Genomic DNA, 25,797 nt, shown 5'->3' with positions numbered 1-25,797 from the left:
TCAACAAAAAACTGGAGGCAATAGGTGATTTTTTTCCTATAAAAATGAGACATCAATTTGAAGGAATAAGTTTCCACCTAGCTTACTATTCCGTTCTTTGTCAGCCCCCTAGACAACGAATAAAGAGAAGCATTATATCTCATACTTAAAATTTCATATCTTTTTTTTAAAACTTGGGGCCACCATACATATTTCTGGGGTTCCTTCTGTCTTACACCCTAGAGAATATTATCTAGTGGACTCTGCTTACATTATGTGAAGCTTAATTAAGTTGCTTTGTTTTAACCTTTTATGAGCATTAAAGGTATAAAATGAAAAAATATATGCCTTTCCACATAAAATCTGTCTCTTTGAAGTGAGGACAGGAGGGAAAAGATATCACGACACAGTTGATAGTCTCGGGCGCAGGAACAGAATCCGTACGAGCCCTTCGGTAGGAAGTATCGGCGCCAACTTGGATCAAATCTCATTAATTTATCCAGAGGGAACTGAAATGCCTCACTTGGAAAACATTTGAAAAGAATGGGGGACTTTTTTTTTTGGTCATATCTTTAATAACTCTGACAAGAGAAGAAACTGAGTGTTTACCTTGGCAAATTTTAAGTGATTTGTTTTACATTATAGCATGTTTCTTTTTAAAGCAAATATCACCAATAAAAACCGGGACTGAGCGAGGCTTTCACCCTGACAGAGCCACAGAGTCCCATCACCAACGCTGGAAGTTTACTTAGCGAAGGTATTTTTAACAGAAAGAACAAAGTTTCGTGTCAGCCCGGTAGGTCTGGATTATCACACCTCCCAGATGGGCACAATGAGGGTGGACGAAGTTTCTCTAAACGCCCCTGCTCGGGAAGCAAAGGGCAAACATGTGAGGATGAAGGTTTTAATAACCTACTTCTTGCTGCCCTCGGCACACTTAAAAGGGCAATAAATCTAAAGATTGGAGCTTCAAGATTGTCAATGCCCTGGTTCTTAGATCTTATTTAGAAGGATATAGAGAAAGATTAAGTAAGAAGTAAAGGAGCTTAAAAAGTACTAATAAGCTATGCTCTCATGTGGACTCTTCAATATAACTAAAAATAAATAAATAAATAAACTCACTGAAGACACCATTCTGAGCTTCCCAGAAATCAGAATGGGTTAGGAAAATTGTAGCTATTCCTTTTTATTCCCCCATGAAATTAGAAATTTGGAGTTATAAACACTGGAGCTGAATGAGAAACACACTTTCAATTTTCTTGGAAACTTTTTACTTGTGTCTGGCGAGGATTTTAATTCTAGTTTTAAATGAAAAACTTGCCATATAGTTTTAAACACCTCACATCAAATAGATGCCGCCTCCCGACCAGAGCGCTGTGGTATTTCCTGTACTTTAACGGGGCTGTGACAGGGGAAGCTTCCAAGACCCTGCAGCGGATCAGAGGGACGCACGCAGCCCCAAGAGAGAAGTGCCGTGAGAACAGGAGCACAGTGAATGTTCCAGAAAAGCTTCGTGAAAATCAAGGTCCAGCGAATTAACTGAATACTCATTACTGATCCCCAATGTATCCTTTCGAGGTGTGGACCAGTGGGCCCCACACGAGCTCACAGATCCGTTTCCAAGGTTACCTTTGTGTCTGTCTCCAGGCTGCTCTCTACTGAAAACAGCCAACTTCGGAAGCAGCCCTAGAAGCCGGTGGTGGCTGCTTTTCCCAGACACTTCCAGCCTGCCGGCTGTAGGCAGCTCAGCTCTGACGCCACCTGAACACTTGTCTGCAGAAGGCACCTGTGTAGACCTCCCCCAACCCGCTGCCCACCAAAGACTTGTTGCTCCACCACATCTTGGCCATGCTGCCACCCACTGCTGCCCAGGAGAATGTCTCCCGCCCTTCACCGGACCCCACAAGGAAGCTACTGGCATCCCCACCTCTGGCAGGGGCTCAGAGACAGGTGTGGGGAGAGCCACCTGCTCTCAGTAAGATGCTGACAAGAGCACCTGGCCTTCTAGCTAAGCCAGAGCCCATGTTCCCAAAGTAAGTATGTGAACAGGAAGGTCATGGCCAGGCTATGCTGGCTCCAGACTCTGCTTCTCTTCTCCAAGCAGCTGCAGCACCTGACCCCACCTGTGACCCCTGCCCTGGGCTCTGGGACCCATCTGACCTGAGATGGAAGCTCTAAGTCTAACACCAGCTCCTCTCAAGACTGGGAGCAAAGCAATCTTTGACCCCAACTTTGTAGTCCAATTAAATATGGAGGATTTAAACTGTTTTTCTGAGGCTCCATTGCTTTGTCCCCAAATTTTGGAAACAACCTGTCTTTTGTCCCTGGTACCTGAGTGGCGGCCTTAGCAACACCTCTGCCTTGTTCTCTCCAATGCTCCTTCCCTGCTTCCCCCACACCTACCCTGCCAGAGCGGGGCTCCTCCCACCTGTGACTTTGGCGCCCACTAACAGGTTCTTTGGAGCCTGGCTGCCTGCTTGGGGTCCTCATCAAGGCCTGTCCCCAGATGCCCCTGTCTGGGCAGGTCCCCTATCGACTGGGAAAACCCCCCTCTTCAGGCTGGAGCTTCTCACACCGGAGCGTCCTGCCCCTCCCTCTGGGCCTGGCTTGTTTCTGCTCCACCAAAGCCTCGGGCCTCCAGGGTCTCATCCCGTGTGGAGCCACCCAAGAAGGTAACAGCTTGATCCTCGGGCTCAAAAAAAATACCCAAGAACAAAATAAAATCTGAGCTGCTTTGGGAGCATTATTCAACACAAATATCGTTTATAACAAAAACACATTATAGTCCTCAGGCAGCAAACAATACATTTTGATCCAGCCTCTTCTCTCCAATCCCATCACCACCAGTAAGTTCACCTTTGCTTTGACGCTGAGGCTGCCTCTTAGCTCTCTACCCACCTCCAGTGCACCCCCTCTGGCTGACCTTTCCAAGACCCAAGCTGTCCCATGTCGCTCTCTGGCTTAAAAACTCCATAGCAGCTTCCCATGACCTTTTGTCCCTGCCTATTACACTTGACCCTTTCTAACCACCATGGGCCACTTGCCCTCAGCTGAGGGGGCTGTGTGCTCGGTCTAGTCTTGGCACCAGCTCTGCCCCCTTGTTTTGGATTTAGGTTTAGTCCCATCCAACCCTGAAGGCTCCAGGCCTTTGGATGTTGATCTTCCCAAGCATCTGTCACCCTGCCTGTCCCCCAAGCAAACCTGGGCGGGGTCACATGCCCTCGGTCCAAACTCCCACGGCATCCCAAGCTTCCTCTGGCGCAGCACAAATTTTGTATTACACTTCCCTCCCTACATGCTTTTCTCTTTGTCTGTGTGTCCTCGGCACAAACCGGTGCCTGCCAGATGGCTGCCCCGTGGGTCCCTCCCTGGACACGCCCACCCTTTACAGAAAGTCCCCTCCCCAGGGTGGGCTCTCAGGCACCACCCACCACATGCTGTCAACATCTCAGACCCTGAAATTCACCAAAAGGCTGTTGTTTGTAAGCTAAGAATGGACAGTTCTGGACTCTGAGACACATCTCAATCAGATTATTTTTATAGAAAGTCTTAATTCATTGGCTAAGATATAGTAACATTGGAAGGAAACTGCCCATTGAAAAGCGGCTCAATGCTAACGTGCTGCACAAACTCAGTAAGTCACTTCCACGGGCACATCCGAAAGCTTCCGTTCGCTCGGCGTAGGAGATGTCTACACCGGCCTGGCCTGGACACCGGGACTCAGTGCAAGTCCCATCCCGTGCGTACGAAACGCGTGTTTTAAATAACGGGACACGTGAGAGAAGACAAGCCCGGGCCCAGACTGGAGCCGGAGGACAGGCTGTCCTGCGCTCGCCCGCTGCTGAGGACGGCCGTCTCTCCCGCAGCAGAGGCCGCGGCCACACCGCTCCTCTGCCCGCAGGTTCCAGGGCCTGCTGTGTCGTTAGAGCTCATTAGCGGCTGCCAGTCAAGTGGAAATTATATGTCCTAATGGCCGGCACGTGGACCGTGGGATGGCGCAGACTCACTGCTCTCAGGTGAGTGTCCCTCTGTCACCTCTCACGAAACCTGTCCTGCGGGGGCGTTTTCCCGGCTTCTAATTTGTGCTCTGAATGCACAGTCACAGCCAGACTCTCTCCCTTCTCTCGGCTGTTAGATGCGGCTCGGGCCGAGGGGAAAATGTAAGTGAAGCCTCGCTGGATGATTCACATCTTGGGGACTCTGTGCTCATTCAAAGCACTGGTCTCTTTCAAATTATGTTCTCCTGACGTCCCAGTGAGTCCGTTAGTGGCATCAAAAAGTCCCCTTTTCTGAGCAAGAGAGAGAAAATAACAGCTATCCCATGAAGCTGTGCACATGAACCCTGGCTGCGAACACCGCTCTCGTCCCGTAACAAAACCCTCTCCTTCTCTAAGGACCGGCTCGACCCCAGGTTAATTTTCTAGCTCTGTTTCCCGGGAAACCAATAAAGAGGAAAGTTAGCTGTGCTACTAGAAAACAGAGCATATGGTTAAAATGACCCCTGATCGGCAAACTGCACAAACACCTGGTAGGAAGCCAGAGCTCCGGGCTTTCCCTGAGTGCAGTGATGCTTGTCACTCACTGAGCATGACCCTGGGGGGGACCCTGGAAGCTATGCTGTGGAGTGGCTCCACCAGATATTGGCTCCTTCGGGCTGCCGGACGTGCACCAACCTGGGCCCTGTCTCCTTGCCCCCGAGCTCACACCTGAGGGGACAGACACTAGTCCTCGGAACCCTTGTGAAGACTCCACTGGACAGAAAGGCCCGAGGCTGGCCGGTGGGCAAGCCCTGTCTCCTGCCCTGTGTTCTTCTAAGTCAGTCTGAGCCACGTGTGGCTGGGGGCAACTTGCTCGCTCAGCAGAAAACTCCCGGGCAGGTGGGGCACAACCAGCCAGTGTATGGATCTCAGGTGTTCTGAGGGGTGTTCTCTTACAGATGCAGCATGGACTGCCGAAGAAAAAAAATTGATTGATTCCCCTTTTTAGAACAAGCATACACAATTTAATGCTGAGAGAAAACACCTCCTATCAGGCAAGTACACTGGGAGCGAAACTACGAAAAAATGATACATAATCGTGGTTGAGATTTGGGAGGCCACGTGGAAACATCTGCATCGTGGTTTTGTTAAATGAGGGATGGGGTTCGGGGCGATGACCTTTGGAAAAATCACTGTATTATAACATGCTTTGAACAGCATGTTAAAGTTTCTGAAAACTAGCGGAAGACCCTCTGGCTGTGCTCAGACCCCGCTTACCCAAGGTCACCTTCCCCCGGCACTTCCGCTCACCGGAACCGCCCCTCTTCCCTTAGCCATTAAAAAGAAGGAGCAGCAACCACCGCAGAAGAGGGCGGCAGAGGTTAAAACAAAATGAAGAGGCGGAGGGGGAGGCTGGGAGCGGGGTGAGCGGGTATCGTCGAGGGTCAGCCGTGCCCCCTTCCAGGCCGCAGTCCTCCGGCCGGTCAGTCTGACTGGGCAACGGCCCGGGCAGCAGCGGAGGTTCCCTGCCACCGGGACTGGCTCCCCGGCGGGCAGGTGCACGTGGTTTAAAGTGGCACCTCCACGTGTGATGCTTGAACAAAATGAAAACTGTGACCCTGCTTCTGTGACACAGTCCTAGAACTTTATTCAGTGAATTATTTAAGTAACATGGCCTTTTCTGTTTTTTCATTTGGAGAATGCAAAAGCATCCCCGACACCCCCGTGCTGCATCTCTACCAGCAAGGTGGAAGTCACGCACCTGCAGCAGGGGCACTAGACTGGAAGAGCCTGTCTCTTTACATTTTTGAGCCTCCGATCTCTAAACCCTCGGTGGGACCCCTCTGAGTTGAGACCCCTGCCACGGTGGCGGCACCGCGGCAGTGTGGCAGCCAGTCCCATTTAAAAGGCCCGCGTCTGATCTCAGAGCACATCCTGTTCCTGAACACAGGTGCGCCCCAGACTCAGCCCTGCAAACACCTGTACACGCCAACGGCAGCAGCGGATACCTGGGAACTTGTTCACTTGACCGGAGTATATGTCACTGTCGTGAAATGAAACACCGTGCCAGTAGATGTCACATGGCAAGCGTCGGCCAAAAGGGAACTAGAAGAAAGAGAAAAAACGTGACTAATAACGAGCAAGAGGAGCGGCAGCCACACTGACGTGTGCTGTGCACACGTGCCCAGCGCCCTGGCACACCTCACACGCCTCGGTCCTCGCAGTGGGCGGGTGAGGCAGCTGACCCTCCTTCCTATTTCACAGGAGAAGAATCGGGTTAAGCAGTTTGCTCAGGGTCACGACCAGGGAGGGATGCGGTTCTGAGTCTGTGTGGCAGACACTACACTGACGACTTTACCCTTCCATTTTAATACACATGACTACCCAGAAAGGATTACTCCCATTTTATTGATGAGAAGACTGGGGCTGGGAAGGGTAATCCGATACGTCCAAGGTCACACAGAGCTGGTAAGGAGAAAAATCAGAATTTGAATCCAGATCTCTCTGGATCCTAAGCCATACTTCTCTTTCTGTGAAAATTGTAACTCTTAACCCAGTCCCCAAAGAATGAGTTTCCTCTCTCTCTCTCTCTCTCTCACACACACACACACACACAGACATCACACATACACAGAGTCCAGGAGGGCAGGATGCCGGATACATTTTCCTGTGCCTAAAACACTTTCTGGCACTCAGTAAAGACTTTTTCTAAGTCCTCACCCAAGGACAATTTTTCATTGCTTTTAGAGAGGGGGAAGGGAGAGGGAAACATCGATGCGGGAGGGACACATTGATCGCTGCCTCCCATACAGGCCCAGACCAAGCATTGCATGTGTGCAGGCAGGGGTCACACACACCCGCGCCTGGACCAGGGATGGAGCCCACAACCTAGGTGTGTGCCCTGACCGGGGATCAAACCTGCAACCCCTCGGTCATGGGAGGGTACGCCAATCAACTGAGAAACATGAGCCAGTGCTCAGTAAAACATTTTGAATAAATAAGTGAACAAACCAGGAGCAGTCATCCGACTCAAGATGAGATCACCAGATTCCCCCAGGAATTTGGAAACCAGATGCCAGGCGGCCCTGGCTGGCCGTGGACTGGAGGTGATAAAAAGCCAGAGCCGGGCAGCTGTGCTTGGCTGCGTCACACAGACATGAAGGCAGAGGACCTGCTGAGAGAGAAGAAAGGAGCAGGTGCAGGGGCAGAAGTAGAGGTGAGACCCTGGGGCCCCGGAGACACAGCCCGAGTGACCTCAGTTCCCAGGGCTCCTGGGTCCTAGACGCAGACCCTCCTGAGCCCGCTGTCCTCCCCGTCCTTGGCTCCTAGGAGCCAGCCTTAGAGCACACCCACTTTTTGCACAAGCAAAGGGTCTCCCTCACTGAGACCAAAGGGCCCGCCCTTTCCACTACAGCCTAGGTTATCAAATTAATCAAATCTGATCTAGTTCTGCATTTACAGAATTATCAAAGTTTCCAAATGCTGGGGAACATGTTAGTTCATATTTAGAACCTGCCTGTTTAAAGTCCCAGTGAAGAGAAATGCCAACACAGTAAATAAAATCATCTGGCCCTCCCACTCTGAGACTACGGTCGATCAGAATTTTTATCTAATCCAGGTTTCGAGGGCTCGATTCCAGTGGGAGAACCCAGCAGTACTAACAAAATGGTGGCCACTCGGAGCTCTCCAACTACCCCCAGTCAGAACGAAGGCACACAGACTCAAGCACTCTAAATCGTTCCCGTTATCTCGAAGCTGTGCCAAAGCACATGTTATGACGCACTCGATCCACACGAACAAGTTCCATCTAGAACTTACAGCACTGCACCCATTTTCTTTGCATCCAATGGACCGAAGTTACTGATTCAGTAGTCAGAAACACACAGAGATACGGCACACGTTATGTTCTTCCTATGCACGGGCTGCTGGGGGAAGGGGCATACGCTTACCCAGGGAGCCGGCTCTCGAAAGCGTATATGACCCAGCAAAGTTTTCTGCGATCCAGGTGGCTCTGCTGCTTGAAATGTGGGACCAACACCTGCTCCGTGTCAGGGGAGAACTGGTGACTCCTTCATCCTTATGGTCACCCTTCAATGCTTGCCACCTTTGTGAATTCCAAATCAACCCTTCATTCAGAGGGGCCTCTAGCTCATTTCGTTTTGAGAAACTGCTTTTTAAAAAATTCATTCATTCTTTCATTCACTTAATAATTACTATGTGCCAGACACTGTACTAGACACTGAGAACAGAGAAACATAATTTTCCATCAGTCCCAGGACTTCTTAACCGCACCTCATTTTCCTGCCAACAGGAAATTCCTGTTCCTTCTGCTCAGTTTTGCCGTGAACCCATTATAACTCTAAATAAAAACGATAAAAATGAAGTTTACAACACGTCACGGTAATGGCACAAAGACAGACATACAGACCAGTAGAGTCGGTTAGAGAACCCAGAAATAAACCCTTGTGTTTATGGTCAAATGGTTTTCAACAAGGAGAACGAGACTGTGCAGTGGGGAAGGACGGTCTTTCCAACGACGGGTGTTGGGAAAACCAGATATTCACGTGCAAAAGAGAACGACATTGGACCCTTACCTCACACCATATACAAAACTTAATTTAAAATAGGCCAAAGGCCTAATCGTAAGAGCTAAAACTATAGAACTCTTGGAAGAAAATACAGGGGAAATATAGGGGATAAGCTTCATGACATTGGATTTGGCAATGATTTCTTGGGTATCACACCAAAGCACAGAGAAAGAAACTAATAAATAAATGGAACTTCAGCAAAATTAAAACTTTTTGCATCAAAGAACACTGTCAACAGAAGGCAACCCATGGAATGGAAAAAAATCTGAAAATTATATGTCTGACAAAAAACAATATTTGGAATATATTTTAAAACTCCTACGACTCAACAGAAACAACAAAAAGGAACCCCATTAAGAACAGGCAAAGGACCTGAATAGACGTTTCTCCAGAAAAGATATACAGATGGCTGATAAGCACATGACGAGATGCTCAGCTGCACTAATCATTAGGAAAAAGTGAGTCAAAACCACAGTGAGATACCATTTCATAGCCATTAGCATAGTTATTATTTAAAAAAATTAAAATAAGTGTTGATGAAGATGTGGAAAATGTAAAACCCTCGTGCATTTCCCAATGTAAAAGCCTCCGGGAAACAAAATTTCCACAAGATCCAGCACTTCCTCCTCCAGGTACACGCCCAAAAGACTTACAGAGACTCGAATAAATGGGGGTCCACAAACGCTCCCAGCATTATTCACAGTGGCCGAAAGGCGGAAACAGTCCAAATGCCCACCGATGTCCATCGGTGGATGAACGAGCCACGGTGCACACATCCCACACCCACTCGACGGCCACCCAGCGTCAGGGAGGAAGGAAGTCCTGACACCTGCTGCAGTGAGGGTGACCCCTGAGGACACTGTGCCAAGTGAAATAAAACAGACACACAGGGACAAATGTCATATGGCTCTACTCACGTGAGGTAGCTAAAGGAGCCGGATTCCTAGGGACAGGAAGTAGATGGTGGCTGCCAGGAGTGGGGGGAGGGGAAATGGGGGGTATTTGGTTGCCGGGCACAGAGTTTCGGTGTGGGAAGATGAAAACAGTTCTGGAGGCGGATGGTGGTGACGCCTGCATAACTATGTGACTGCGTTTAATGCCACTGAGTTATATACTTAAAGATGGTTAGGGTGGTAAACTTTACGGTATGTGTATTTTACCACAATAAAATAACAGCCAAAACTGTCTGCTTGCACCCCAATGTTAAGGGGCCCTTTGAGGCTGTACTCCAAGCCCCTTGCAGCCTGCAGTGCTGCATAGATTTTCTCAGGGCAATGGCCAATTGACCAAGGCTTCCCAGACTCCCCTCTCCCCATCTTTTTCAAGGTCAGCACCATGCCATTTACTCAGGGAGACTCAGAGACTCCCTGAACCCTCAAGCTGTTAAGAGACACCATGTCAGCAGCATCTTCTACGTGCTTCATGAATGAACATGTGTAGTTATGAGTAGCAGCTGCTCAAATACATCATCATCATCACCATTGCCATTACTGTCGACATTTCTGTAATGCTTATTACTGGGTCTATGTGTTAAACAACTCATCTTGTTTAATCCTACAACAACCTCAGGAGGAAGGTGCTACTATTGGACTAATCCTATTTACAGAGGAAGAAACCAAAGCTTTGAGAGATTAATAAGGTTCCCAAGGTCAAGGAGCTAGCTAGGGCAGAGTCAGAATCAAATCCAGTCTGCCTGATTACCAGGCCCACGCGCCCAGCCACCACATACGACTAGCTGATCCTGTGTGATGTCCACAGTGGTATTTATCAGTCACACGTGAACTGTGGTAACTGGCCACAAAGGAAGTTCCTCCCTAGGCGTCCACACCTGAGGGGACCCAAAACCCCTTTCCCTCCTGCCCAGAAGGACTAAACACACTTGCAAAACAGCCAGGCTCACGCAAGAACTGAAATCATTACATGCCCTTTGAGTGACTTTGTGCTTAAGGAGCTGACGTTTAGGTCCCTCTTCTAACGGCCCAAAGAACAAGTTCAAACCCCCGCCCCCCGAGCGCTTTTGGGAAGTGCAATTTCACAGTGCATGCTGATGAAAGCACAATTCGCATTTCTGTACTCGGTAAGTGATTTTCGTCTTAGAGCTTCTTTATGAAAAGAAGATCTTCCAAGTGATTGGGCATTAAAGTGGCAAATAAGCTTTGATATGGCGAGCATATGTGTGATACATCCGCTGAGGGAAATGACCCAAACTGCTGCTTTAAAATGAGGCGCCGGAAGTGCTCAGGGGGGACACAAGAAAGGTGTAGCCACCAGAGCACCAGGCTTGGCCTGGTGAGGCGCTGGCTCAAGCCCCACCCCACCACACCCCACAGGAGCCCTTGACTGAGGACCCTGCCCCTCTAAGCCTCAGCAGCTCATCTGCAAAGGAGGAAAACCCACCTACCTCCTAGGGCTGTTATGTGGGCTGAGACAATGCGTGGGAAAGCATTTTGTAAACAGCCAATTGCTGCAATACAGGGTAGGCTGTTATTTTTAATGTCCAAGAAAATCACCTCAACAAGTAACTTCAATTTTAAAAGATGCCACCAAAATATGCAGCATCTTTAGGACAGCTCTTAAATAGGAACATCATGGTGTCCCTGCACTCGGGGAGCTTTCAGTGATGTCCCCGGGGCAGAGTTACGACATTCCTCTCCAAGGCCCGCTCTGTACTCTGCAGATTTCTGCGGTCCAGCCACCGACTTGCAGGGGGCCTCTGTTTACGTGACTCCCTCCCAACCGGACAGAACGCTGTCCTCTCCCCCGCCTCCCCGCCTGAATTGGCAGCCTCCAGAGATCCCTGCCTCCTGGAGCTCACACCCTGTGGAGACCACCCACACTGTCACAGGCGTGGTTTATGTGACTAATTGCTACAGCAGAAGTGACATTCAGGTATTAAGATGCTTCTGATATTAGCATATCTTTATAAAAAGACTGAAGCCCCTCCCTTCCCTCTCATCATCTTCACATCATCATCACATATTTTGAGGGAGCCTGGGGAGAAGTAAGCAATCAAAGCCCCCTGCCCACAACCACATGAGTGAGATTGGAACTGGACCCTTCAGCTCCAGTCTTCAGAGACCGAGGCCCTGGCCTGCACTGCAGCCTCGAGAGAGATTCTGAGCAAGCCACGCTCAGACCCCTGACCCACGGAGCTAACAAATGTGTGTTGTGTTAAGCTGCTAAGTTTGGGGGAAATTTGTCACACAGCAATAGAAGCTGAATACGCCATTCCAGTTCTACAATAGGGTCAGAAAGAAAGAAAGTAGTCTGAGAACAAAGGAATTTAAGACTGATATGGCTTCAAAATGAATACAATAATTACTCTTTATTGAGAGCTAATTATGTGCTAGGTATCTTACATATATGCTTCTGTTTTGCATATAGGAAAAAAAATACAATCCCATTGCTCCTCTGTGGCAAACAAGAACGTGAAGTCACGCTGGTCTGTTTGTCTGTCTGCAGAACTGCTCCTTGGACTGGACTGGACCAAGACAGACAGGTGGAAAGAGGGGTTAATCTGCTACCAAAAATATGAGCAAATAAGTCTGTGAAAAAAATGAGTTGTGGTGAGCACTTCAAAGAAAAATGTGGCACAGGAAAGGCCGGAGAGGGCCAGTCGAGACTGGGAAAGGGCTGAGCAACTGCCCTTCAAGGATGGACTACCAATGTAACACTTTTCTTCAGACAAAGAAAATACTGGAGGAAATCCATCCAGCCCTGCAGGGTGTGACCAGACGCCACAAGGCTCTACCAGCCAAAGGGGAGCAAATCAAAGGAAGCCGAGCCCCGTCACGCCCCTCCCCTTCTCTGCTGCTCACATCTCTGCTGATGGCCTCACCGTGCTCCCAGGCAAATGAGAAGAGCCCACCACCCAGCGGAGAGCCCAGCTCCCTCATGCCCGTGGAAAGTGGGCTGATGAGAAAAGGCACCATGACTGGGTTGGAAGATGGGTGAATGATACCTCTGACCTGCCCACAGAGTACCCGGCGTGCAGGGCATGTTCAAAACCTGCTGTTCTTTCCCATCGCCCTTCACTTCTGTTCTTTCCCATCGCCCTTCACCCCTTGCCTATTGGCTGGTAAGATATTACCCAAAGGAGCTTGGGAAGTGTGTTCCAGGACCAGCCACAGGGAAAAACATTCTCGAGGTCCCCTCAGGGTATTTGCAGGTCTCCTGGGCAGGCACCTAACCTCCAGGCAAATCCTGTACTCGCATGAAAGCTCCTTCAGCTCAAGAACCTGGACTCGAATCTCAGCCCTGCTAACTATTATGGCCCCTGGTCTCATCACTGAGAAAGAGGACTAGCAAAGCCTCCCTCACAGTGGGTGCGGGAAGGCTTTCCGACTATGCAAAAGAAAGAACATTCACGAACGGCCTGGCACACTGCAGGGGCTAAATTAGTCCAACTGCCTCCTGGATTGTTCCTCACCTAATTGAGTCCCCTGGTGAGACAGGCAGAGAGGCAGAGACCCCAGGTATCCCCATGGGAAAGAAAGCAGGCTGGCCCTCAAACAATGCACCTCTGAACAGCGATGAGTCTCAGCCCCAGGGATTCCGGAGCTAGCCTAGGGGCAGAGGCAGATTAACAGAGAGTGATTCTGTGTGACACAGTGACATGTGAGAGCCCAGAAGGAGCAAAATTCTGCTGGAAGTGAGGGACTTTTCACCAAGGAGGAGGGGGGCCATTTGAGCTGATGTGAAGGAGGTATGTGCCAGGCAGGGAGGAAGAGAAAGGGAAATCAGGCAGAGGGGAGACAGCCTGCCAGGCGGGGAGTCCAGGAGAGCAAGGCAAGTCCCGTGTGCCTGGGGCCCAGGCTGGAGAGAGCCGCAGGGAGGATCACGAAGGGCTTGAACTCCTTTCGACAGCAGGAAGAAAGCCAAGAGAAGTGCCCAAGCAGGGTGAGGCTGGGAGAAAGGGGACGGGGTGGGGTGGGGTGGTGACGAGGCCAGGCAAGAAAGAACACACGGGGAATAGGAGTGGCGAAAATACAGAGTAAAAGCGACCACCAGCTCAGTGCGTAAGAACTGCTCCTCTGGCCCTGTGCCCTTTAAAGAAGCCCCTTCTCCTATGCCCCCGGGCTGCCATTCCTGTCCCACCTCCTCCAGGTTCCTGGTCGTTGGCAACTGAAAGGACCCCATGGGGATAAGAAGCACTGAGAAGCCTTCCAAGTTAATAAAGGCGCCGTCTGGCTCCAGTGGGTTTCCCAAGAAGACAATAATTACTCAGCCTCTAATAGAGCCAATAAATACAGCAGGAGGATACGTAATTAACAGCCTTTTGCTGAAAAGTACCAATTCTTGTGATCTATGAAGTTTCCCTTTCCTGTTCACTACTTCTTCATTATTGCAAATATGATACTCTGGGCAAGCTTGCCATCGTTCTTCATGGAGCTAATCACCAAAGTGGGCTGCATTTCTTTTATTAAATCCACTCGTTATAATTGACTCATATGAATTCAGCTGGAAGAGCTGTGGCAAGGCCTGTTGCCTGCCTTGCTTCTGCTTCTGATCTCAATACTTTTAATGAGACCAAAATTGTCCCCAAACAATTTAACTACAGGGGAGGGAAAAAGCCCAGGTTGGAAGCTGAGGAAGGTAAGCTCGCCCCTTTCGAAATGTCGGTGCCCCTCGGCGATTTTCTCCAGTTATTTACTCTGGTGCCCAATCTCCCACCCGTAAAGAAACTATCTTAGTAGTAATTGTATTAGGCAAGAGAAAAAGAAAAACTTCACAAACTTCTGAAGTGATTTACCTCTTGGCTTGCAATTTTAATTAAAATTCCAGTTTATTTAGCAAATAGCTATGAAAAGATTCGATGCCGACTTAGCACTGTGTCCTTCTTCCACTTTCCAAGTCATAACGGTGACGCAAACAAGGAAATAACCACGTTCAACGGCTCTTCCTCCACCATAATTCAGCTTATGGAAACGCGCTTGAATATCAGTTGTAAATTAACTCCACTACACTCTGCAAACTGATCAACAGTAAGCTCCTTGCTCTCCACTCCCTCACTGTGGGCAAAGTATATCAATTCACCGCAAGGCCTCCAATTACCCAGTCTCTTCCACATCAAAACTTTAAATGTGTTTATTAACTGAAATGGGAACCAAGCAAATCAGGCTTCTATTTTGGCAGCAGTTCCCCACCCCCCCCCCCCCCCAGGATACTAAACAACTCTTCCTGAAGTCACTCCTGACACCTCTTTGGGCGGCTCCGCCCTGCTGACCAGACACCCAGGTCATGTCAGTACTTCCCACAACGGTGACTCCCGATGAAAGCCGGTGGAAAGCACCCTGGCTCGGCCAGAACATCACTCCGTTCATTCAGCACACAAGCCGGTCATTCCTTTGCACCAGGCGGTGCTCAGGGAATGCCCAGAGGCTCCACATGTGGGAGCAGAGGGCTCGTGGTCAGAGAGACAAGGCTGCAGAGGAAGAATGGAACAGTCCTGACATCCACTGAGGAGCCAAGTGTGCAGCGGCTGAGTTGGACATGTAAGCAGATTGCTGCTCTGCCTGTCGTCACCACCTGACTAAGCATCTGCACACCGCCAGGAGCTAATCCCTCCTCCCACACTGTCACCTTAATTGCCACACAACCTTATGACTAGTCAGCATGTCCCCATTTCACAGAAGAGGCAAACAAGGCTCAGAGAGGTAGGTGACATTTGAGCTGACTCTCAATGAGGACGAGAGAAGCTGCCCAAACTAACGGGGAAAAGGAGTTCCCCGCAGGGAGCAGAAGTGTGTGCAAAGACCAAGCAATGAGCCAGCAAGAGCCCGAAGACCCAGGCCTCCTCTGTCTGCGGCCACGGACACCCGAGCTGCCGTGGGCATTAGTGGGCGTCTTCAGGCCTGTTTCCCATTTGGCCACACACAGGAAATTTCCCTTTCTGCATAAATCTGAAGGTCTGCTCTTCTTTTCCAACAACTGATTATGATTTGCACTCACCCAAAAGCACCCAGGGCTGTCTTAATAATGTACCCCAGGGACAAAGAAGTGGTTACCCAGAGAAGGATGGACTCTGCCCCCCCTAAATTCCTTTGTGCCTCCTGACCCCTAAAACCAGCCTGTAATCCTCCAGAGACATACCACTGCCTTATATCATACCATTGTGTACTATTAAGAATACAGTCATACCAGTGACCCTATAATAATAAAAAGTGTGGCCACTATTCATCAGTTTATATTATGCGCTCCATACTTAACATGTGCTAACTCAATCAGCCCTCCCAACAGCACTGCCCGCAGACTGGTATGTGCCGTCCCATTTTACAGATGAAGAAACAGGCTCAGAGCAATTGGATAACTTAGTCTGGGTGTTGTATCCAGGAGGCGGTAGAGCAAGGGACAGAACTCAGCCCCATTATAGCCTCAGTCCCCAGAGAACAAAGCCTAGGAGAAATGAATGAGGTTCCTTGAACCACCACAGAGTACCAGAGATAAGGAGGTGCTGACGCCTGTGGGGCAGGGGAAGGGGAAGGGGAAGGGCGGGGACAGGGCTCCGCTGGGAGCTCTCCAGAGTGCTGAACCACATCCGCGGCAGTACTCTGACTCAGCGCACCTGCACCTGCCTGGCTCCTCTGCCAGGCCTAACCCTCTCCTCCTGGTTTTGGTGCCCAGTAGAGCCACTACGACAACAGAGTGAATAGAAATGGGAGTACATCTGGGAGAGACAGTTATCTTTTACAAGTACTGAGCTCAGGGGGACAACAGGACATCGAATTGGAACTACGGGATTAGAAATACGGAACGGGAGTGAAGAGAAGCGTAAGCAAGAAGTGCAGAGTCACAGGTCGCAGGGGGGGAGGGGACTGCAAAAAGGGTGGGTGCGTTTTTTGAGTGGTTACTGCAAGAGAGAACCAAAGAGCCGGGGTCAGGGAGGGAAGGGGACTCCTTCCTGGCGATCCTGGGCACCAAGAACCAATAACCAAACTCTCCAATGCCAATGTTGCATCTAAAGGTGTCCACAGGGGGCAGAATGTTGTTGTCTGTAACTTTGAACCTGCAAATAAAGAACCACTACAACTCCTCAACGCCCCCCCCCAAAAGAACAAGAAATGACAAAGTAATCAAGGAAAAAATAGAAATTAGCCTACCGCCAGGTGACGAGTTTCACACGGATCAAGGTCATACCCACTCTCACTTGAAATAAACCTTATACATTTGAGGTGCCACTCAGAGAAACCCCGAGCCTCTCCTTGGCCTTTCAGACCTAAAATCTTAAGGCTTACATGATGGGACGTTTATGAACACACCTTTCCCCCTGCTGGGAACAGAGATACTAGAATAGCACCTTTATTCTCTGGCTCCATCCCCACCTCTGCTCTCCTACACACCTTATATAATAGTTATATTCTTTTATTAACTTAGTCTTTCATTCAGATAAACATTATTATGCATCAACTCAAGGTCAGGCACTGGGGACTCAGAGAAGAATAAGGCACAGTCCCTGTCTTTAGGATGTGAAGTTGGAAATAAATCATAATGCGAAGTAGCAAATATTCCATAGATGATGGTCAAAGGGCAATGGGGGCACTAAGCAGGATGTGAGTTACTCTTCTGGGGGGAAAGATGTGATTTGGTAGAAACCTGGTGAGCTGGAATTTGCCAGACCCAGAAGCCAGGAAGGTAGTCTCGGCTGAAGGAGCTCCCTGTGCAAGGGCATGGGGGCATGGTTAGAAGTCTCTCCAGGGCAGGCACAACATCTTAATTCTCTCTGTACTCCAGGTGCCCTGCCCAGTGCCTGACATGGGCAGGGCTGTTGTTGGTAAGTAATAGATATGGGAGGAATGAATAAAATATGGTTTGATGTGAAGGGAATATAAGAGAACTGTGGGGGTCTTTCTTTAAGATTTTATTTATTTAATTATTTTTAGACAGAGGGAGGAAGAGAGGGAGAGAAATATCAGTGTGTGGTTGCCTCTCATGCGCCCTCTACTGGGGACCTGGCCTGCAACCCAGGCATGTGCCCTGACTGGGAATTGAACCAGCAGCCCTCTGGTTCACAGGTCAGCACTCAATCCACTGAGCCACACCAGCCAGGGCTGGGGTCTTGCAACAGAGAGGGAACTGAATAGAACCAGAATCTATCAGCCTCAAAACAAATCTTAGTGTGAAACTGCTCAGGCATACAGCAGACATGTGCAGGCTCTGGTCATCCATTTCTCTAGCCCAGGGTTTAAGAACTCTCCAGGTGAGTGAGGCAGCTCTTGTAAAGGAAAGGTACACCTGTCAGTATGGGCCAGTCCAGGAGCGAAGGGCTGGTTCACAGCTACAGCCACCCTCCTTCTAGTCAGAATTTTTAAATAAACTAATTTAAAAGCAGTAACAAGCAAATATGCAGCGGGTGTGGGAACATGGACATATTTATCAAATTTTAGACTCTCCTTTTGTTTCCCATGCTGAACTATATTGTCAAGTTCCAATTCTCATTTTTCATAGCTTAACATGGCCGATAACTGTGGCAAAAACCACTGCTCCCCCAGCTCCACCACTTCCTCCCCACCGCTCCCCCCAGCTCCACTGCTCTCCCTGGCTGCTTGTGATGGGGGTTGTTATTCCTCTACTAAGTATTTAAGCAATACCTTTTAATTTACTTAATGACCTCAGAACAAACTGATTGATGGCCCGGCTCAGTTGGCAATGACAGCTTGGCATTTCCCTGATGACCACATAATTAGGCAATTGCATTAAGTGTATGTCACCCTGATCAGCTAACGTGGTCTATTAAGGCAAAGCCAGCCCACTCATGGTCTGCAGTCAGCTTCCACAGCCCATGGGTTTTTAAGACTCTGGTACCAGTTTAAACACCTGTGCATTTTCATTGCGTTGTAAATCTGGTGCTTTCCTGGTGTATCCCAAAGACACTGGACCAGCAAAATTAGCTTTGGAAAAATCAGTATCCTATTGCAAGTAATAAGTACAAATATTATAGGATTAAAAATCAGCAGACCAAGGCCCTGGCTTGGTAGCTCAGTTGGTTAGAGCATTGTCCTGATACACTAAGGCTGCAGGTTCAATCCCCAGTCAGGGCACACACAAGAATCAATCAATGAACGCATAAATACGTGGAACAACAAATCAATGTTTCTCTCTCTCCCTCTTCCCCCCCAACTCTAAAATCAATAAATAAAAAATGAATAAATAAATCAGGAGACCAAGATTCTAGTCCTAATTAATTAGTTCACCCGCTCAAGAAACACTGAGTGTCTATGATGTGCTAGTTGCTGAACTAAGTGCTGAGATGCAACAAAACCTCCACCACCACCTTTGCTGAGTATTTATTATGCGCCAGGCATGGTTCTAAGCACTTCACGGACGTAATAAAGTCACTTAAAACTGCTAACAACCTTAGGGGTAAGCACTAATCTCATACCCATTTTCCAGATGAGGAAACCGAGGCAGAGAAGTAAACTAACTTACCTCCATTTTCACCCTTGTAAGGGGCAGATCCAGGGCAGAAATCCAGCCAGTCTGACTCCAGAGATCAATAAGATGTAGCTCCAGCCCCAACAAAGCTCGGAGTTTCTCGGAGGGACATCAGACATGCGCATTTCATGGCTCTGTGACCCAGGGAAAAACCTAATCTCTCTGTATTCGTTTCCTACTGCTGCACCCAAAATTAGCAGAAACCTAGAGGCTCAGGCAATGACCACTTATTAGCTCACGTCCCCTAGGTGAGGGTCCACCATGGCTCAGCTGGGTTCTCAGCTCAGGATGTCACATGGCTGAAATCAAGGTGCTGCAGTTCTCCTCTGGCTCAAGGTCATCGTCTAAGGTCAGTGTTTGGGGGAATTCATCCCCTTTCAGCTGTAGGGCTGAGGTCCTCATTTGCCTTCCAGCTGTCAGCCGGGGACCACACTCAGCAACTGGAGACTGCCCACAGTTCTTTGCCCACAGTGATGCCCATAGTGACCACCCCACCCCCACCGCAGGCAGTCCATAATGTGGGCATTTGCTTTCTTCCCCAACTAGCTGGAGCACATCTCTGTGACTTCCTTTTCTGCAACCAGACAGAGAAACTCTGCCTTTAAAGGGTCGCCTGATTAGGTCAGGCCCCCCCAGGGAAGTCTCCCTTTCGCCATATCGAGTGACAGTTCATCATATCCACAGGTCCCGCCCACACTCAGAGGAGAGGATTATACACATGTGAAGGTCATTAGGGTCATTTTAGGGTTCTGCTTACCACACTTTCTGAGTTTTCACTTTCCTGCTCTGAGGCTAGATTACATGATAATGGTACCACTTATTATTTGTATAGTGGTTACAGTTTAATAAACACCTTTCCACATGTGTTTCCTCAATGGAGCCCTACAGTCCAGAGACCCTGGAGCTCTGGGAGCGAGGGTCAGCCTCACGGCAAGGAAGAGGAATGCAAGGGTCGGAGGAGCTATAACCCTTCCCTGCCATGCTGGGAGCACGTGCAGGGCAGGGGCCTTAACCAAGTCTCCCAACTCCAGCCTCTGGGCTCCTTCCTCCAGCCCGTGCTGCTGCACCGACCTGGGAAGACCAGATACATTCGAGTGCCAGTGGCCACAGCTGTAGCAGAAAGCACAGAGCCTTTGCAGGTCTGGGTTCAAATCCAGACTTGCCCCCTCTTAGCAATAGGGCCTGGGGCAAAGTCACTTCTGTCTGGGCATCCTCATCTTGAAAACGGGGGCAGCTGGACTATGTCGTCTCCAAGGGCTCTTTCCTCCTCAGATCGGGACAAACCCGCTTCGGCTGCACTGTGGAAGGTTGTTAGCTTGATTCCATCCTTCTGGTTGAGGAGAGCCCCATAACTATACCCTCTGCCAGGAATCCCTGTGGTCTGGGCGTTTTATCAGACTGCCAGGGCCGCCATAACAGAAACCCCAAACTCGCTGGCTTCAAACAGCAGAAACTGATTCTTTCACAGTCCCGGGGCCAGAAATCTGGAATCAAGGCAACGGCCCGGTGGGCTCCTGCTGACAGCAGGGAGGGAGAATCCTTCCCAGGCCCCTTCACTTCCAGTGGCTGTGGCCGTCCTTGGAGTTCCCTGCTTGCAGCTGCATCACTCCAGTCCCTGCCTCTGGCTTCATGCAGCCCTCACTTCTGGGCGCCTCTGCGTCTCCTTTTCTGCTTCTTATAATGACACTCATTGCATCATTAAATTTAGGCCTCACCCCTAATCCCAGATCATCTCATCTCAAGACCCTTAACTTCATCACATCTGCAAAGACTGTATTTCCAAAGAAGCTCATACTCATGGACACTGTGAGTTAGGACTCGGGCACATCTTTTGAGGAGACCCAACTCAGAGAACATCATAAATTGATTTACGCATCCCACCATTGATGAAATAGGGCGCTTTCCAATAGCTCCTCATCACAAAGAATGCTACAGTGGACATCCTCTTTGCATCTCTGTGCCCATGGACAAGGACTGCTCTGGAAGAGGAATGGTTCAAGTCATAGAACATACACATTTCCAACTCTGCTAGCTACTGCGAAATATTTTTGCCAGTCTAATCCACATGAAATGGTATCTCATCATTGTTTTAATTTGCATATTCATGATTATATCAGTGAGACTGGATTATTTTTTTCTGATGTTTATTGGATATTTGGGTTTCCTCTGAACATCTTTTTTTTTTTTTAACTCTAAATAGGTAGTTCTCTTTGAGGTTATTCAGGAGCTTTTCAAAAGTTCAAAGATACCAATTTGGTGGAGGTGGGCTTGGACTTAGAAATCTGAATGCTAAAAAGCTTGTCAGGAGACTGAGCCATAGCCCAAGGGAAGGACCGTGGCATTGAAAGTTAGTACCTGGTCTCACTGGCACTTGCTTGTTCACCTGTCAGAGCGCACTGAGGGGTACCAGCTCCTACGAAACTGTGATACTGTGTTAACCGGAGGGTGTTGGAGGGGCACCGATCACCGGGGGCTCCTCTGCGGAGGTTCCCTGGGCACAGCGCTCCCAGATCCCGGTGCTAGAAAAAGCTGCACCTCTCCCAGTGCCGACTCTCCCCTTACAGCCCCAAGGTTTCCTACTCGGCACATGTCCGCTTTCCCCGACAGCCACCGAACGCTCAGAACCACGTCTGCGTCCCGTGGCGAACGCTGCGAGATCCCTACATCGTGTTTGTCTAGATACCACTCCTCCCTGGTTTCATCTTACATGCTATTTTTTTAGTTCCCGTGCCCTGCTGTTTTAACCTGAACTTTAAAAAACGTATAGCAATGCACATATTTTAATCTTAGTTTTTTATCCTTACCCAAGGACATTGTCATGGCTTTGAGAGAAAGGGGGAGAGACAGACAGACAGACAGACATTGATGTAAGAAAGAAACACTGATTGGTTGCCTCATCATAGGCACCCAGACTGAGGATCGAACCTGCAACCCTTCGGTTATGGGATAATGCTCCAACCAACTGAGCCACACTGGCCAGGCACAATGTATATATTTTTAAAGCCACTTTACATAGTTCTGGGGAATAATGCAGGCATAAATACATGTTAAAATAACTTTTAAATTTTATCTTGTGAGGCTTAAAGTGATAATAGGCAATTTATGTGAGTTAAGACCCTTCTTTCAAAACTGGCCTATTTTCAAGAGTCATCAATGATGATATCAATTCTATTACTGATGCTTAACTAGAAGAAAATACTTCAGAGACGAAGTATTTGCAGCATGTCAGTGAAAATGAGTAAGTGCTGGACACAGGTCACGCAAACCGGCCGGTCGCAGCCACTCGGGCGCAGAGAAGAGAGGGCCCCGCAGTCCAGCGCCATGCATCTCCACGTGACCGGCGCCGAGCTTCTAAGTGGTGCCAAAGCCGCTACATTTGCTTAAGACACATTTTGTTTAGTGGTTTTTCCACATCAAATTAATCTGCAAAAGCTGTCACAGTCAGTTTTTAAAAGTGGTTTTAACTTCCTGGTTCCCGTGTTCCTCAAAAAGCGGAACAAACCAAACACGTGCTCCTGCTGCCCTCCAGGTCCTTCACCGAGCTGCTCTGCACCCCGAGTGGAAGGGCCGCCCTGTTCACCCCAGCGTTCCCAGGACTGGCCTGGATTTAATGGAAAGTCTGGTGCCCCAGACACCACCTCAGGCCCAGGGGGAGCAGGACAGCCGGTCACCTGCCCCGGGGCAGCTCCATGTGCCGGGGTGCAGGAGGGAAGGCCTGTTTAGTCTTCGTCCTTTACTTTAAATCTGAATGGCAGTCCTACATCCAAAAGGTGCTCCTAACTGGGTAGGAAAACAAGATAAAATTCTGAATTTGGTTCACCTAACGTCAGCCTGGATTTGACAGTCAAAGGATTCAAAGAAATCATCACAAGTCAATGTTCTTAATCTCTTCAAAAGAATCCCCGGAAAGAGATGCCATTGAGCTCCCTCTACAGCCCACTCACCACGCGTGATCTTTCTAAAATATTAAGTTCCATCTACAACCACATCATGTCCATTCCCAGCACCAAACTGAATCAAAAAAGAAAAAGAAATGCTAGCCACAGGAAATGAGGCAAAAATATTGGCGTCCTCAAAATGAGTCACCAGAACAAAGTTAAAAGGCAGATGGAAGACAGTCTTTGGGAGGGGGGGAACTAAACTCTAAACTTTAAAAATCTTAGGAACTTTGCAGAATGATGTGTCAAGCAAACAGGGTCAGAGCCTCAGTTATAATCCGTTCTGTCCAGCACAATAATCGTAAGCGGTTCTCCAAAGGAAGGCCAAACTAGCTCTTACCAGATGCCTGCTGTGCGTCAGTTGGTCCGTGCTATTTCATTTGATCTCCCAACATCCCCATGGATAGACGTTGTCCGCTCATTTTCGCAGATGCAGGGAACAAAGTCCAGAGTCCCTTCCTGCCGCACTGTGCTAGGTGCTGGGCATGAAATGATGAAATGAGGGGCATAGTAATAAAATGAGAAACACCGAACATTACAGTGATAAAAAATAAACACGAGAATCATGGTTCCTCCTTTCATGGTGCTTAGAGTCCAGCTGGGAATGAGAGACGCTCCAAAAATCATCCCCAAAATAACGGTGAGTGACCCTACTTAGGGTGACCTGGGGAATGCTCCCCCGAGAGCTGGAGAACAAGAACACAGAGGGGCGAGAGGAGGCGGAGAGAGAAAGGAAGACCCTGCCTGTGTCCGGGCGGAGCGGACGGCAGCAGAGGTGTGGTGATGAGAACACGCGGTTATGTGCCTGAGATAACAGTTTGTCAGTGGTCGGGTTGGGAGGTTGAACTTGCTGACTGCGAATTCATGTTCCCTCCTCTGCAGTAACAGTGGTCAGCTGAGCTTCGAATCGAACGAGGATGCTCCACAAAGAGCATCCGATTCCCCACAATGGTACTCAATATTCCCAAGCTCATCCAATCATAAGAATTGCCTATAGGGGCTTGTTAAAAATAAATACATAGCTAGATAGATAAAGAAATAACTAGTCCCTGGGTCCCACTTTTAATAAATGCCCCAGGTCCCCTGGCTGGTATACCTCAGTGGTTTGAGCCTGGGCCTGTGAACCAAAGTTTCATGGGTTTGATTCCCAGTCAGGGTTCATGCCTGGGTTGCGGGCCAGGCCCCCAGTAGGGGGTGTGCAAGAGGCGACCACACACTGATGTTCCTCTCCCTCTCTTTCTCCCTCCCTTTCCCAGCTCTCTAAAAAATAAATAAATAAAATCTTTAAAAAAATAAATGCCCCAGGCGTTTCTTGTGATCAGGGACGTTTGGGATACGCTGAGTTGAGGCTTCAGAAAACCTGACATCCAGCGCACTGGGAGCCTGCTCTTCACTGCCATCTCCTGGACACTTTTAAGAAACAGACAGAACTCCTTGAAGTAATGCAGCCTTCCAAGAAGAAAAGGAATGGGGAAGAAAATTCAAATCCTCTAGAGGTCAACCAGGCAGCCAGCCAAACAAAAACGCCCCGTCCTTCCTTCCAGGTTGCCTACGGACGTCTACCTTCTCTCCTTCGGGGTTAGGCAATGCCTTCTCAGTAAGGATCATGTGACTGCTGTCAAAACCCACTCCCACACCTGAAGGCTCAGTAACGTGCTGCTGATTTGGAGTCACCACTAATTAAGGAGCTGAGTGGAGTAACTGAAGCAGCAGGGTAATAAGAAACGACAAGCTGTGGCTTTCATCTGGGAGAGGTTACAGATTTAGAATGCAAACAGGTTCAAGCCCCAGGCCCACCACTCACTGGAGGAAACGTGGACGAGTTCGTGGACTCTCTGAGCCTCGCTTTCCCCAACTGCAAAGGGGGCTAACTTCCCCCCTGCAGGTTATTTCTGAGAAGTGTGTGAGGTAACGGAGGTGCGGACCTGATGCCACCAGGCCCTTAACAGATGTCTGTTAGTAAATAATAAAACAAGAGTGAATTCACAGCCCAGTGCGAGCACGATGCTCACAGGGCGCCAACAGCTCGTAAGATACATGAAATTAATTTAAAAAAGATCCCCGGGCACGAAGCTCTGACGTTGAGCTGTGTCCTGGGAAAACGGGCCCTTCCCGGGGTGCAGTGCATCCAATTATAATGTGGTTCTCTTGACACGACGTTTGAAAATGTGGGAAAGGGAGGGAGCTTTAATGTGCTAATTTTTGTTCAGAGGCAACAGATCTGTGGAGAGCCAGAAGAACTGAACCCCAGTTCCAGAAAAGAGAGCAGACAGCACGTCGAGGCGATGCCGGCTCTGAGGCTGAAGAACCGGGAGCAGAGTGTCTGGGGAGGTGAGTCATTCGTAACAATAATGCCATACAATCTAGAAAGCGCTTTAAATGCCTGACCTTTGCTAAGAAAACCAGAAGAGAAGTTTGATAAGGAGTTTGGGGAGGACAGCAGGAAAGGACACAAGTGTCTAAGCCCAAGTTCAGGGTCTTGCAGAGGCAACCGTGCCTCAGAACGGAGGGGCAGAGGCCGTCCCAGGGTACAGGCTGCACTTGTCACATCAGCTAGACTGACGATGTCAGGTCTCAGCATGCGCAGTACCTCACCTTCGGCCATGACAGAGCCTCCTCTATTAAACTCAGAAAGGCCCCCAAATCTTTAAGAGGCACTGCTGATTACCAGATGTTTGTGCAAGAGGCAAAACTTATTCGACGTGTGGGGAAGTTCTACTGAATCCCCTAATTAAGAACAGGAGTGGGAGAGGCATCAAGTTTGAGTTCAAACCTTGCTTCTGCATGACCTTGAGCAAGTCACCCGTCCCCTGGGAACCTGTCCCTTTCTTTGTCCGGAAAACAGGGGACGGTATTTTTCACCTCAAAGGTTTGCAAGGATCA

General features: G+C 49.1%; 1 protein-coding gene across 2 annotated transcripts in view; it reads right to left on the bottom strand.

The window, feature by feature from the left end:
- TTLL11 (tubulin tyrosine ligase like 11) overlaps positions 1-25,797 on the bottom strand; it is a 190,583-nt gene that overhangs the window by 151,622 nt on the left and 13,164 nt on the right. For both annotated transcript variants that reach the window (XM_037142176.2, XM_053656254.1), the window contains exon 2: positions 5,966-6,062. In XM_037142176.2, the coding sequence (XP_036998071.2) occupies positions 5,966-6,062 (97 nt within the window). The remainder of the gene's footprint in view (positions 1-5,965; positions 6,063-25,797) is intronic.

Source organism: Artibeus jamaicensis, unplaced genomic scaffold, assembly GCF_021234435.1.
Source record: "Artibeus jamaicensis isolate MK-2021 breed Jamaican fruit bat unplaced genomic scaffold, CSHL_Jam_final scaffold_1964, whole genome shotgun sequence".
NCBI classification, from domain to species: domain Eukaryota; kingdom Metazoa; phylum Chordata; class Mammalia; order Chiroptera; family Phyllostomidae; genus Artibeus; species Artibeus jamaicensis.
The sequence above is the reverse complement of the archived record's forward strand: the minus strand, read 5'-3'. Positions and strand labels throughout refer to the sequence as shown.